The following is a 15,283-nucleotide window of genomic DNA, read 5'->3' on the forward strand; positions in this document are numbered from 1 at the left end:
GTTTGAGCTGAGTGAACCAGACTTTTCCTTACAGGGACGAGAGACTGCTCTCCTTTAACTCCAGCGTGCCTTTCCATCTGCCACCAGAGGGACTCTGATCTGTGTGTGATGTTAGTGCTCACACATGAAACGGCATCATGTGTGTTAGTGTGTGTTTGCACCACAGTGACACACACACACACACACACACACAATGAAATCACATTAAATCAGGCCACCACAAGGCTACAAACAGCATGTGTGTATTCATTGTGCGTTTTGGAGAACATTCTTATGATACCACCAGGTTGTAAGCGAATCCCATTTCCTGTTGACAGAATGTGGACACAGCACAGTGTTGTGTTTAGAGATTGTGTGTGAGGTTTGGACTGTGTGAGAAACTGACAGAAAAAGTGTGAAACCATTTTTTCCACAACTGATATTGAAACTGAAATTGATAAATGTTTATAAATTGTGTTCGCTGTGCTAGTTTAGCATGGTAGCAGGATTGGAACTGATGGGACTCCGGTTAGTTTTACAGAGATGTGTTAGTTATAATAAAGTGTGAAGTTTTCAGACTTAAGTTAAACTTAAAAACACAACCAGCTGGCGGTGCCAGGAGATGACAAAAATCAGGTGTGTTGTCTGAAAATCTGGACAGAAGTTAGTTGGAGGACAAAAAAAGAATTCAGTCTACAACATGGTGACGCAGCACTCGTTCCTGCGGAACGACTGAACAGCTGCTTGTAAAGCTGCGGCGTTGGTGATTAAACTGCTCAGATTGTTTAGATGATGGGGGCTCGAATTCAGCCCCAGTGTTTTTCCACAGGGCATTAAAATCAGTCAGGGGCTTTTAATAAAAACACTAACTTGGGTCAGTCATGTGCATCTTGTGTTCTCAGACTGTTAACGGTAATGATGAAAGTTGATTCATGGAAAATATGAAATGTAATGGTAAGTGGTGATTTCTGCTCTGTGAGCTGCTCACTCGAAGTTTAATATGTTCATACAATTAAGTGTTTTGTTTGTTCAATCTGTCTGATGCTCAGATGTGAAAATGCACTCTGTGATGCTCAATGACTCGGAGACTGTGGATTTTTTGTAGTCATGAAAACAGTGGCTTTTTAATGTAAACACTACATTCGATTGGTTTTTCCAGCACGGACATCCCACATGAAATAACAACCATTCACTAAAGAGGAGTACAGGGAGAGAGAGAGAGAGAGAGAGAGAGAAAAAAAGCTGCACAGAAAAAAGCATTCACTGGGTAAAGAACAGAACATAGAGGAGGTCAAATAAAAAATAATGAAGGTAACAGGAACAGAATGCCAAAAACAGGTATATCATGTCATCATACACAGTTGTTTTCTCTTTTAAAAACTAAAACTCAAGAAGGTAAGGAAGAGAGGTTTATATAGATAGATGGGTCGATAGATCAATGAGGGGTAACATAGATTAGGTATGAATAGATAACAAATTTCCAAATCTACTTATTGTGTCTGTATGTGTGAGCGTGTGAAAGTGTGTGTGTGTGTGAGACGTGAGAACTGTGCTTTTCATTGTAGACCTGGAAGGTGTGTGTCAAACCGAAAAGAGATAAGAAGTCGAAGGAGCAGAAGAAAGGAGCATGACTTTATACAGCATCGATGTGTGTACATGCGGCGTCCCTAACTAGCGAACGCAGCGAGAAACGTGCTCTCCCCAAAAAGAGTGGTTGGTTTTTTTTTTTTTTTTTTTCCAGAAATCATAAAAAATAGATATTGTTATAATATTATATTTAATCGTTCTGAGTCAGGCTAAAGTGAGGACACGGTTCTAATGCAGGGAAACAGGCAGAACGGACGGGAGTGGGGGCACAGTTCAGAGCATTACAACAACACGGGGTCGGTCTGAGGTCGCCGCAGGTCCAAATCAGCTCGCTGTCAAACCGGAACCCTTTGCAAAACAATTTTTTATTTAAAAAAGGGAGCTATACAGAAAACTGTAGCTACAAAGCACATCTTTTGAGAACATCAGGGGAGCATCACTCTGTTGTTGTTGTCATAATCCCCATGTTCATTAGTTTTATTAACTATTGTATTAAGTGTAGATATTTTGTCCTCTTGTTTATGGATTCTGTGTGTCACAGCAACAGCCTGAAAATCTCAGATCTTTCTTCCAAACCTCCTAAACACCTTATCTGCCATTCGACACCATGACACACTTTTCAGATTCGAACGCGCTTCATTCAAATCGGGAACGAGAAGTGCCTCTCCTTCAGTTGCTGCTATCCATCTTTGTCGCTCTTTATTGTTTATTTGGATTTTTTTCCTCATCTTTTTTTACTAATATTTTGCAATTTTTATGAAAGAAATTTTTTTTTATTATTGTTATTATTTGAACAGTATCGATTAAGCTTTTTTTTGTTTGTTTTCTTTTTTTTTTTTCAACTGCTCTCTTTATACAAAGGCTTGAGTATCTCATGCTGTCTGTCAGGGCCTCAGGAGGAACAGAGAGGAGGGAGGGAGTGAAGGATTGGCAAAAAAGACGAGGGGCTTCGACCCCCTTGAAATCTGGGCGTCATGCCTAAAGAAGGCAAACCCAAAGAGAGTTGGATGGATGTGAGAGACGTAATGACATGGTGGTGTGTAAATGGTGAGAGAGAAAGGGAGAGAGACATAAAGATGGGTGTGTGTGTGTGTAGGATAGGCAATCAATCAATAAATACATTAATAAATTAATCAACCATTATCAAACCAAGAGTGAGTTTCCTTACATGGGCGATGTTAGTAGGTCTAAAGGTTATAACAGTGAGGAAGGTAGAGTTATAACGTTGTGTACTTGCTTCTAAAAGCGTAGCTATCTACAGTACAGTACCTCTGTTACATGGCACTGAGAGGACGTTTAGCACATTTCCTATTGGCTCTCAGGCTCGACCACAAGCGACGTTGGCCAAGGCCCGCTTCAGGAATCAGGAATCCTCACTTCCTGTTGAAGAAAGTCGAATCGAATGCAGGGAGTAAAATAATACAAGTTACTCAAAAAAAAAGGAGAAAAGAAAAAGGAAAAAATCAACAGCATACATCTAAAAAAAAAAAAAAAAATCTTGGCTAATGTAAACAAAACACTAATGTTAAAATTGGCGTGGTCAGTTTCTGCAGGTCTCAAGTTTTGGCTGACCTGTCTGGTGTTTCTTATATAAAAACAAAACAAAACAAATAAAAGTGTCAGGTGAGGCAAATTATGAATAAAAATCAGTGTACAGACTTACACTCATGAAATAAATACACACAATCAACAAAATTAAAACAGAAGACATATTAAAAAAAAAAAAAAAAAAAAAAAAAAGTACAGGATTTGTAAGACACAACTGACAAAGAAATATTGAGGGGAACAGGAATGGAGACTTTCATCGACTTTGTTCAAGAAGTTTTCAAGGCTGCAGGGTCTCATGTTTTTTACTAAAACAAATTTGTTTGTTTGGCAGCAGGCCAAAGGACGTCAGGAGGAGATGCCGGAGCGGGAAGAGAAGAGACAAGAACTAAAAACATTATATATATATATTTATATATACGTATGCCTATTTTTTTTTTTAAATTATCCTCATTATTAATATGTACCTAGTTGCATTTTTCTTTTGTTTTTTCATTTTTCTTTAAATAATCAGCAGAATTGTCATCGTGACCATCACCATCATCATTTCCACAGCAGTGTCAAAGGAACAGGAACAAGGAGGGAAGAGGAGGGCAGGAAGGGCGGAAGAGAGGAGGAGACAAGGAGGGAGGATATAACAGGGTGCGCTCAGTACAAGCCACACCCTCGGAGGTTGTTGGCGATGATGATGTCGGTCACAGCGTCAAACACCACCTGGATGTTTCCTGTATCAGTGGCGCAGGTCATGTGACAGTAGATTTCCTTGTTCGGAGAACGATTCTTGCTCTCGAACTGTGCCTGGATGTATGCTGCTGCATCCTCGTAGGTGTTGGGTCCTGCAGACAGAAAAGAGGTGAAGAGAGTAACTGACACGATATGCTAATGCAAACCTGGGCCAAAGTTCGACAGTGCTGATAAGCGATGGCATCCCTGTGACATCTGTCTCAGCCGAGCAGCTGCTGCCGACAGCTGTACTAACATTAGAAACAGACAATCTCCATCATGTCGATAAGACTGTGTACAACCTGCAGGACCCGACTACACTTCTGCCTCTTTTATTAAGTTACAACGTCTTGTTCTTACTATGTCAATATTTTAATCTTTAGACATGCCAAAAGAGTGTAGTCTGCTATAATTCAGTGAAATGTGGAAAGTGTGCGATACCGTTTGCTATGTTTAATATTTTTGCTGCCGTCTGTCTTTTTTATATCCTTCTTTACGAATATTAGGTTTGTCACATGATGAAAGAGGGAAAACACGGGGCAGTTAGCAGAGAGTAAGGTAAGAAGTGTCATCCCTCCTCCTCGGTCAAGCGTGACTGTCCCCTCCTGTTTCAGTCCTTTCCTCTCTCTGCAACTCACCTCCACGACAAACCTGCTCTTTTCTCTGCCCTTCTTTCAGAATCAAGTAAATCTTCTTAATCCAAAATTTAGAACCCTCTTCAAACAGGTGACACAACACATGCCCTTGATTTGTTTTGGCTGTCTATCCCGTTAATTCAAACTGACTCGACGCTGTAAACAGCTTTGAGTCAAAGGTCCACATTTCTCAGAATGGTTTATAGCTCAGTGTTAGTAAATATTGGGCCTGGTCAGAATAATTTATCTAAAACACCAAGCAGAGGTTCATCAGCGTACACAAACATGAGGAGATTTAAAAAGCCATTTCATTCTTGGAAACACATTTCGATAGGACGGATGGCGGTCATTCATGCCTCATACAGTTTGTTTCATTCATACTAAATCACACCATATCAGCTGGCGCTCCTCATTTCCCCCTGCCTCATATACTAATACATCAGTATCTTTACATTCACTCTCAGGCAGTTTTAGAAATTCTCTCAATATTTTCAGTTTTGCATCTATAAAATTGAAGCTCTTTTTAAGGAACACATTGACAGTTTTGGAAATAGGCTCTTCTGCTTTACTGCCATGAGTCAGATGAGAAGACTGATACGATTAAAAAGAAGACAGCAGCAGCTGCTTAGCTTGGCTTTGTTTTATGGGAGCATTAAGCCTGGAGGACACTTTACTGCACATCCATAGTCTGTTTATTTTATATTTCTGTGCAAGACAAATACAAAAATGTAAATCCATTGTCAATAACTAATATTCTAGACTATTTGGTACATGTTATCCCATCATAATTTGACAGTCATAGACGGATATTATTGCCTTTGGATTGCCTTTTTCTTCTCATTGTTGAGCTAGGCTAACATAATTATATTCATATCTAGTGTATATTAATGATATCAATCTGCTCATCTGACTCTCTCAGCGTATTTACAAAAATGTCTGACTGTTCCTTTAAAAGTGCATTAAATCTTGGGTACTCTGCTGGCTCACCAGCTCTGTAACATTTAATCTTAGTGTCTTGAACAGTGGTCTGGGTTTGAAAAATGGGCTGCACTTCATTTAAGGCAAAACACTGCCAAATGCCAACTTAAATAAATGAACAAACAAACTAAAATACACATTCAGGATGGACCTCTGTAGTGGTGCACCACTTCTGCCCTAGTCTGAAGTTAATCAATTTCCACAGTAATTCTGACCAACCTACAAACAATATACCTGCCTCTTGCTTTCTTGTCGTGTTTTTTCAATTTTGTTTTTAGTCTATCAGATGTTTGTTAGCTTGACCAGGCAGTTTATGGCAGAACAACTGCTGTCTTGTGTAATCAGGTTCAGTTTCACAGCGTTTAGTTTTTTCGAAGAAAATCAATTTTGCACACCTGTCAAGGTTTGCTGCTGCTCATGTGTTTTGAAAGCTGCAATTTCTCACTGCTTCACTCACAAAAAAATAAATACAAAAAATTAAAAGAGTTGAAATCTTTGTTACCTGTGTATTCGGGGAAGCAAATGCTGAGTGGAGACTTCTTGATCTTCTCTGCAAACAGATCCTTCTTGTTGAGGAAGAGGATGATGGAGGTGTCAATAAAGAACTTGTTGTTGCAGATGGAGTCAAAAAGCATCAGAGACTCATGCATGCGATTCTGCGTTGAGAGAAGAAAGGAGAAAGCAAGAGATTAAAACGATGGTGAAAGAACAAGATTTCATCACAGTAAAGGTGTTAACACTCTGCATGCACATTGTGCAGTAATGAAGTCATTTCTTTGTATGACACTAAAGATCCAACAAGAAACGATAGTAGTTATTAAGTGAACCTGTTCAGGAGGTACTTTCCATGATTTTCAATAAATAAATATAGGAGGGACTTTTTTTTTCTACAATCAAACATCATCTAAACATTTACATTAAAATATTCAGAAAGTAGAAACGAACACATCCGACAAAACAATAAGGACACAAAAATAATCACTCTTATTAAGTTACTCATGTGGTGCTTTATTATAATTTGTCTCATGTATAAATACAACATTCAATAAATTATCACAGGAGTGAGGGAGTTACAGCAGATACATGTTACTCACAGTGCTCAGTAAAATACAGCACTCACTCTCGCACATACATGCACATACACACAAATTTGCTGAAGGTGATCTGTACATTATAGACATTGGTTGGATGCAGGGTGAACGAGTTGGGTTACATGGATATGAAAAGCTATAACATTTGTGGCAATGAGAGAATAAGTGCAAGAACATTTTACCATGTCTCTTCAATCCCACCCAAATTGATGACGGTCATGTGTCCAGCTTTCTGACTTCTCTCCCAGTCCAGCATTAACACAGGGATCCCCGTGACCCCGTGACTCTGCAGGAGCTTAAGAGCTCAATTCATTTGTTGGGAGAGTTGAGTGGGATTTGAACTGAACACTAGATGATAAAAAAGCAAGAAAATTTCCAAAAAGTAACCCCCCCCCCAAAAAAACAAACAAACAAACAAACCAAAAAAAAAAAAAAGACACCACAAGAGCTCATTTGAATCTTAGAGCGGAAGTGTTTGACACTGAGTTTTGGAGTGAAATTAAGTCTTCATTTGCTTTCAGCAGCTTTGTTGTGTTGCTAAGGTGCTAATGTTGCTTTTGTAATACCACCTGTAGCACAGCAGAGCAGCATCACAGAACCTTTGTTATCTGAATGGACCACTGATTGTATTATCCACACCAGAGCCAGCCACTGCCAAAAAAAAAAAAAACTTCCCTGGTGCCCTGTCTTCAGACTACATTACCCACAAACCTCTTATTTGCTTCAGCATATAGTTATCCATGATTAATTTGTTGGGACTGACACAGGGCGTGGGCTACATTACCCACTATTTTGCTGATTTCACACACACTCAATCAATTCCAATGCAAATATGTGTCCACTGAGAAAGTCTTTCTCTAAAATTTTACTTTGTTCAACTCAGACAGTAATATGTGCATAACTGACCGTGCACTGCTGACTTTTGAGGAAATGGAGATTATTAGTTCCAGTTTTAAAAATATATTGAGATATAAACTGCTCTACAAAATAAACATGAGGCAAGAGTTGATGTTTCAAATTCTTCTCTTGGTTAAATGCAAAAACTTACTGTCCTTTTAGTGGCCAAGCTCTTGACTAAAAACAGTAAGTAAGCCAATTCAGCTTCCCCTCTATGGCTCAATGACTTGTTATTCAATATGATTTCCATATAGGACAGGAGTTACAGACACCAACAAAGGTTAACTTGTCAGCAAATTCTCTGCTCATTATGTCCGTTGAAACTAGGTTAGTATACTTAGTGCTGTTGCCCCCCAACAAGAAGGTTGTAGGTTCGGTTCCCAAGCCTGGGGCCTTTCTATGTGGAGTGTGCAGAGTAAAACATGGTGGCCGGAATGTCAAGAGAGTTCTTTGCGTACTAATAATAGCTGGTCTAAGACCATTTCATTTCAACTTCTTGGTAATAAAACATTCAGCAATGTTGTATAATGTGAATAAATGGGGGATTAATTCACCTTAAAATGCATCTGAAATGTGTGACTGTGTAACTGATAGTATGACAATAAAGGTTCTGTAAAGCAGAATCATGGCTTTATCTGTGCATAATCTGAGGTTAACACAGGCACGAAAGACGTTGAAAGACAAAGCTCCAACTGTGCAGAGCTGTTACTATGCTGAGAGCAATTAAATCATCTGAATGTGAATTAGACTGTTGAAAATTTGTGTGGATGGAAATTTCATCAGCTTGTTTTTCCTATAGCTTTTGTCTCCTATTCTAATACTGCAGTACATCTCATGTTGGCTGCCCTTTAGTTTAAAGCCACAAAACTACTCAAGTGAGCTGTGTGTTAGTTTAATCATAACATAAATGTGTGTGTGTCCTGTTGTGTATTTTTTCATTGGTAATATCAAGTTTAAATGTTTGTTTTTGTCTTTTCTGAGTACTACACTTCCTTTGTAATAGATTAGTAAATCAGATAAGGCGATGGCCTAAAAGCCTAAAGCACCAGTGGCAACAGGCTCCTTGTTTGGCAAAAGAACCAAAAAACATCTGAGGCTGGTTGGATACTATGGTATTATTTGGAACTAGAAAGTAAGGTGTTGTGACATTTTGAAGTCCCATGGGCATGTTTGTGTCTTCAGTGCACGTGTTTTTTTCTTGTATGTGTGTCTAGAGCCAGTGCGAGTGGAAAGGGTAGACAGGTGCCTTCTGGGTAATTAATCCACAGATACTGACTCCACCACAACGCCCATGGGTTGATATCATCTATTATATCGCAAATACACATACATGAACACACACGAAAGCACACACACTCACCTTTCCTATACTGTCAGCAGACACACACACACACATGAATACAGACAAAGTAGGCAGAAACTGAAATACACACACAAACACACACACACACACACACACACACACACACACACACACACACACATGCAGCAAGCTGATCAACAGCCTTGGGCGGGTTTCTGTCTCTAATTAGGAAATGTTGGCACAGATGTGCTAGGAAGAGCAGATGACGTCATCTACCTATCTAAAAAAGATCGCAGCTTTGAGCAGAGGGAGGAGACACACCCTTTCTTTTGCAGTGTGGATGGAAGAGAAGGAAAAAGCAAACACCTTGGTCATGAATAAATAAAGACTCTCTCTACCTCTGTTTGCCAGGGAGCAAAGCTTCAAAAACAGTCCGTCCAGTAAATTTAATAAAGTCCCATGGAAAAGCTCTGTTTCTGCTCTAAATGCCGTAAACTGTTGTTATGAAGAGAGGATGGCTGGAGGAGATGATATGTTCATGGTATTGCATGTTTCTCTCTACATTTAATACAGGACTCAAATACCAATTCTCACTTTAGTCTAAATTGAAATGCGTACTACATCAAACTTCATCCTCCAGCAGCTCTGTGACATCTTCCCATCACCAGAAATGACACACATTGAGTGAAAGCCCAAGGCTAAAACAATAGCCACAAGGCTGGAATTGTTGTTCCAGAGGAATCTATGTATTTGCGGCACACTTCAAAGCTAATCTCTGGCTTATTAAGGCAATAACGACAATAGGGATATGACACTGTGCAGCTCAACACAATGGATGCAGCCTTACGGTCATACTGTATCAAATCAATTATCTGGGAAATGTCTGGTGGAGTCAGCATACTCACTCTCGTACCTCTTCATTTAAAGTGATTTTATGGTGGACCAATGGATGCTTCCTGGAAAATCGATCTTGAAATGTGAATGTGATGAGGGTTGATGGCGGCTTTGTTCTCAGATAAATAGCAATTTCTGCGTTAACTATTAATTAAAGGAACAGAAATCCAAAATGTTCTCATCTTAAAGATGACATCACTGACATGAACTACACAACTTATGTGGCATGTAACACACAGGTTGTGTGGTTTAAACCACATATGAATGTATTTACCCATGTGGGTGCCACATGGGTAAATACAAGTAAAACCACCATCATAGTTATTTGATAGCATCATCAATAGAGGCCACAGCCCCGAAGGTTATTTGCTATGATGACATCAGTGACGGCATCAAAGACAAACTGGATGTTGTTGGTGTCTGTAGCACAGGTCACGTGGGAGTAGACCTCCTTGTTGGATGACTTGTTCTTGCTCTCGTATTGAGACTTAATGTGGGCTATTCCTTCCAAGTACGTGTCTGGACCTAAGGAGAGAGATGGCATACAGTGGGAGTTAGGTGATGGCTGAACCTTTGCATCACTGGGCGTACCCCAATTTCTGCATCGCCAGGCTTTTTCTGCTATTTTTCATAACTCCTGGCTTTTTGTAGCTCAGCACACATTCTGCTCAAGTACACTGTGTCCTGAACGAAGGGTTGTGCTTACTGCTAGCTTGAAACGCAATACATGGTCAACCTTGTGAGGAAAAAATGGAAAGGAAGTTCTGTGGAGTTCAGTGCAATGTCATGGAAAACATAATGTTCTGGCAATTTTGTAAAATGCTCTGAGTTTCTGAATGGTACCAATTTATTATACTGCTACAGAACAAGACTGTGGCACTTCAAGACAAAAAAGATTGAGCCATTATTCAAACTACATATTGATTAATTTTACAGCAGTGCCAGATCTACTACAGTATATTCCCCTTTAGCTCATATCTATTATGAACTGCGAGAGTTCTGCCTGTAATACAGGCATTGGCATGCAGTGGCTTTAACCAAGTGCTTAAGTTGTTATAATGCTTTTGGACTGAGTCAGATCTCAGTGATTGGAGTAATTTGTGTTGAATATGTTGCTAAAATCTTCTTTGTGTTTCTGCTATTAGCAGCACTGTGGTTTTTCTGGCTGCCTCAGTGGCAGCTTCATCGGAATAGATGTTGCATGTTGTCTGGCTGTGTAAAAGGACAAAGAGAGAAGGGAGACAGGTTTGGAATTTAAATTTTCTCTTTCTCACAGTCTTGCTGGTTTGGGCTCTCTCCATCTTGTTTTCCCACAGTCTTGAGTTGTCTTTTTTTTCTTGCCCCCCAAACAATTTTCTCACACGTATCTCTGTCTCTCTGATGGTCACACGTTTGGTTACACTCAAGGTCCTTGTGTAACACTATTGATTTCATTCAGTTCACTCTTTTTAGTTGTTTAACTCATATTTGTTTTCTTCCAACCTTCTAATCTTTGAGTTCCTACTCTACTTGTTATCTGCTTTATTTCTCCTTCATCTCACAACTTCCTGCTACTTTACTTTTGTGCAGATGCAGAGTCTGCTTCTGAATGCTAGAAAACAGCAATCTGATGATACCAGACTACCAGATGATGTCAAGAATTACAAATCTGGAGCAGATGCAGCAGTTTACAGATCTTTGTGCTCTATCTTGGCTGAAACTAATTAGTAACATGGATGTGTATAGCTGTAGCATCTGCAAAAATGCCCAAAGTCAATCAATAAAGTAAAATACAACACCCGCATTAACAATTAAGATATTTCTGGGACCATTATAACTAATCTAAATCATCTAAGTATGTAATTTTCCCAGAGAGAAAACAAACTGGGATACTGTTTTGTTTATTTACAATGAATGCATAATTCATCCAGATGATTGCTCTGTGGAGCTAAATTGAGCCACACTGACAGAAGCAATATCTCCACCACATAAGACGTGCTGCTTCTCAAGCAGCTGCATTGTTGTCAAATGGGAACATTTACAACAACTCACCTATTGTGTAGTTCTATCCATTGATCTCTGAGATGAGATGATTCAAAGCATGGCCCCTGTATACAGATCATGAAATCTCTAATGGCACTGATATGACCACAAAGCAAACTGGTATCAGACTGGATTACCTCATTTTCAGGAGCTGATTTTGAAGTTATTATGCTTGGTCAGTAGCACTTTGTAAATCTTCTAATGGCTTCCTAATGTCACATAAATACACTGTATGAGGTGAACTTTCACTCTGAAGTATACGGCCATATACCCGTGTATTCAGGGAAGCAGATGGACAGTGGAGACTTGCTGATCTTCATTTCAAAGAGGTCCTTCTTGTTGAGGAAGAGGATGATGGAGGTGTCCTTAAACCACTTGTTGTTACAGATGGAATCAAAGAGCTTCAGAGACTCATGCATGCGGTTCTGTAGGAGACATTAGTACAGGTTGAATGGGCTTTAAATCATACTCTCAGGCTTTCTCACAGAACACACTTACTGTATAATCTGACAGGTATTTTAATTAATTTAAGTGTGTTTGAAAAACACATGTACACTAGACTTAAGTATGGCAAGATCACACACCATTTTCACACTATTGAAAAAGAGAGAGGAACCTCAAAAACAAAAAACTGAGTGGAGAAGAATACTGAGGTGTTCTTTGTGTCTGTGGACACAGTTTTGCTGCTGCGTGTTAGGCACATATTCAGCATATATTTGTGTGTTCAACAAGTCAGTAAAAAGAACTATTAGTAAGCTGCTTGTTGTCAATATGTGAGAGAAAGCCATGCACGTTTAGTTTGTTAGCTGTTGCCACGACGGATTTATATGTATATCTTTGCCAACTGCAGAATACAGAAGCACATTACAGTAATTCTACTAAATAGAGGAGAGAAGAAAGATTCAACAATGGCGCAAATTTTTTGACCAGATGTAAACAAACAAACAAATAAAAAAGAGCTATTTACAGATATTACTCCACAGGGTTAGTAAGGACTGTCATGAAAAGTTTTTATTTTTAGCTGTCAATTCAGTTGAATTCTAAAATACAAAGCTTGAAATGTCACTTGATCACTATGAAGTAACTAGTTAAATAATTTTAGTATTTTGAGTTTTTTCATCATCAGGCACTTTTTCATGTTAGTCAATCATGTTTTCTTCTCACTAAATCACTGTCAAGTTTTTAGACACCGATGAAATTCTTCATCAACAAATATCAATGTGTTTAAATCAGAGTATTTTATCACAAAATGCTCTGTTGTGTTCACTAATTAAATCTTGAGGAAAACCTAGTTGAACTAATTATTGGAAGAACATTTTAATGTTTTAATCATACTGTATGGCAGTGCCTAATGAAGAAAACAATGAAGATTCAGATTCATTTAAATAGTGAGTTGAAAGCAGTTTCTCTTTGGTTGTGATCCTTTTTGTTGCCAATGAAAGAACAGATGATTGATAGGGCCCATCAACCAATCAGATTAGTGGAAAGCACAACTGTAGAAAATTACTGTGGTTTTAGAGAATGCAGTCTTACAAACAAAGGAATGTCAGACGGACAGAAGACATGACGTTTGAACAGTATTTTAGAGGAAAAATTCAGTGATCAGACAGAAAGAACACATACAAGGACACAGATAGAGAGACAGAAAGAATTGCTTGGTTCACACAAAGAGGCACTGCTTTCAACTCATGGTGGTTTTATCAACCTATTAGGAGGTTTCATACCTGTCTGTGCGTGGAACATCTGAAGTGGATCTTACTGCTGATTGGTTAGAGAGGACAGTCGATGGCGAGAGTGACAGGAGGAGTGGAAGGAGCCAGAGATGCTGCAGGGCGGAGCTTAGAGCAGGAACAGAAAATGCAAGGTGCCACCCACCCTTCCCCTATACTGCGCTCACCCACAGCAGTTACCATTTCAGACATTAGTCTGCGGTTGTGGTCGAAAAGTCTTTTTGCACCAGAAAATTCCTAGCAGAAGTGAGTGGTAGTCATGACAAGATCTTGGTTGAACTATCTAACTGCTAAGTAAAGCTGCTTCCATCTTCTTATCTCCATTGTCCCATGATTTCTCCCTGTAGCAGCATTTAAAGAGACACACCCTTCAACATCAATGACATAATTACATAGATTAACCTTTTTCTTAAATCATTAGGATAATCTTGGATGAATTCTTATGTCTTTCCTTGACCTTATGATGTTTTCCATTGAGGTCAAGGAAAAATGGTTGGGACTTTTCGACCCCTGCCCACGTCTGCGTGTCTCTATATGAATGTGCTGTCAAAGTAACAGGACAAAGAGAGCCAGAGAAAACACAATGCAAGCAGTTCTGGAACAGAAAGACGCATGTGTGGTGATAGCATTGCATGTGGCATTGCATGCTGTATGTGCTCATACAGCCCGCAAATGCTGACGCAGATAAACTCTACATAGTCAAACTCTTGAACACAAGGCCAGGGATTTTTTTTCTTTTCCTTTTTTATCAAAAGGAGCATACCAGAAACCTAAAAAAGTAAACAATCTAGTCTGGCACGTATCATATCTACAGATCTTAAAAACATTCAATTAGTTTTCTCCAGCAATGCCTTTGAAGGTATTAGAAATTCTTTATCCCTTGAAGGGAAATGTCTTTGTATCTGATGGCAGCTGCTGGGAGACATTATACACTTCTAAACTAGAGGAGGGCTTGTTGTGACAGTGGATTGTACATGTGGGTGGCTCTTCAGTTCTATTGGCGTTTCAGTCAGCACCATCAGATCTGTAACAAACACTGCCTCAACTGCTGGCTAAATGAGACTGGAAACTTTTCTCATAATAAGGAAGTATCGTTATCTATGATCTGCCCTTCTGTTTGTTTAAATACAGTTTACATGCTGGTGGTTTGAGAAACCGGGAAAACCTGAGCCACATTTGTTCTGCTCTGCATTTGGACCTATAAACAGTGTTACAGATATACATTAGCTCTTGCTTTGGTAGACCTTCTCAATAAACAAAAATTGTATATGAAGTATCTTGCAATGGAAGATAACTTAAACTGCAATAGTAACACGCTAACCTTTAGATTTTTGTCCAGACAGAATAAGTGCTGAGGAAAATAGTCATTCTAATCACTCAGTGGCTTTAATTCACTATGTAAGTTTGGCTTCATCACTATTTACTATATCAACATGAGTGCAGTTGTCACCTATCCTTTCTCATTGTGGGGTATTTTTTGTGCACGGTGGCTGTAATTTCATGCCATGAATTAGTGTGCCAAAGGACTTGGAACGTTTTTTTTTTATTTTTTGCCTGGTAATTTTGACTCCCACACCAGCTCTTTTATAATAACAGCACATAATTTTGATACCATTACCCAACCTGCTACTAATGTTGTCTGAGCTGACCCATTGAGGTATCTTAACTCAAATATGCAACTTGCAAATTACAACCTCTTTGGGAGTGCTGTTACAATGCATAGCAACATTCTTCCAGCACTCCCACCTGAGAGGGAGGCCTGATGACATCTGCATTAATATAGCAGCTACTGAACACAATTTCTCTGCCTGCACTTCAGGCTTCTAAATAGCAGAGAGCACTGTGCATTGAAATCAGCTTATTTGTTTCAGGTGACATGGCACCATCTTTACAGGCACA

General features: G+C 39.2%; 1 protein-coding gene across 3 annotated transcripts in view; it reads right to left on the bottom strand.

The window, feature by feature from the left end:
* Positions 1–1,682: 1,682 nt before the first annotated feature.
* Positions 1,683–15,283, bottom strand: part of gnao1a (guanine nucleotide binding protein (G protein), alpha activating activity polypeptide O, a) — a 69,601-nt gene continuing 56,000 nt past the window's right edge. Inside the window, exons 7-8 of one of the 3 annotated variants that reach the window (XM_029523912.1) lie at positions 5,950–6,103; positions 1,683–3,947 (exon numbers count right to left, since the gene is read on the bottom strand). In XM_029523912.1, coding sequence (XP_029379772.1) covers positions 3,760–3,947; positions 5,950–6,103 — 342 coding nt within the window. In that variant the 3' untranslated portion in view covers positions 1,683–3,759. Of the gene's footprint in view, positions 3,948–5,949; positions 6,104–6,440; positions 10,158–11,925; positions 12,080–15,283 lie in introns of those variants that run through there. The other 2 variants (XM_029523914.1, XM_029523913.1) reach the window with 2 other exon arrangements.

This window comes from Echeneis naucrates, chromosome 16 (assembly GCF_900963305.1).
Source record: "Echeneis naucrates chromosome 16, fEcheNa1.1, whole genome shotgun sequence".
NCBI lineage: Eukaryota > Metazoa > Chordata > Actinopteri > Carangiformes > Echeneidae > Echeneis > Echeneis naucrates.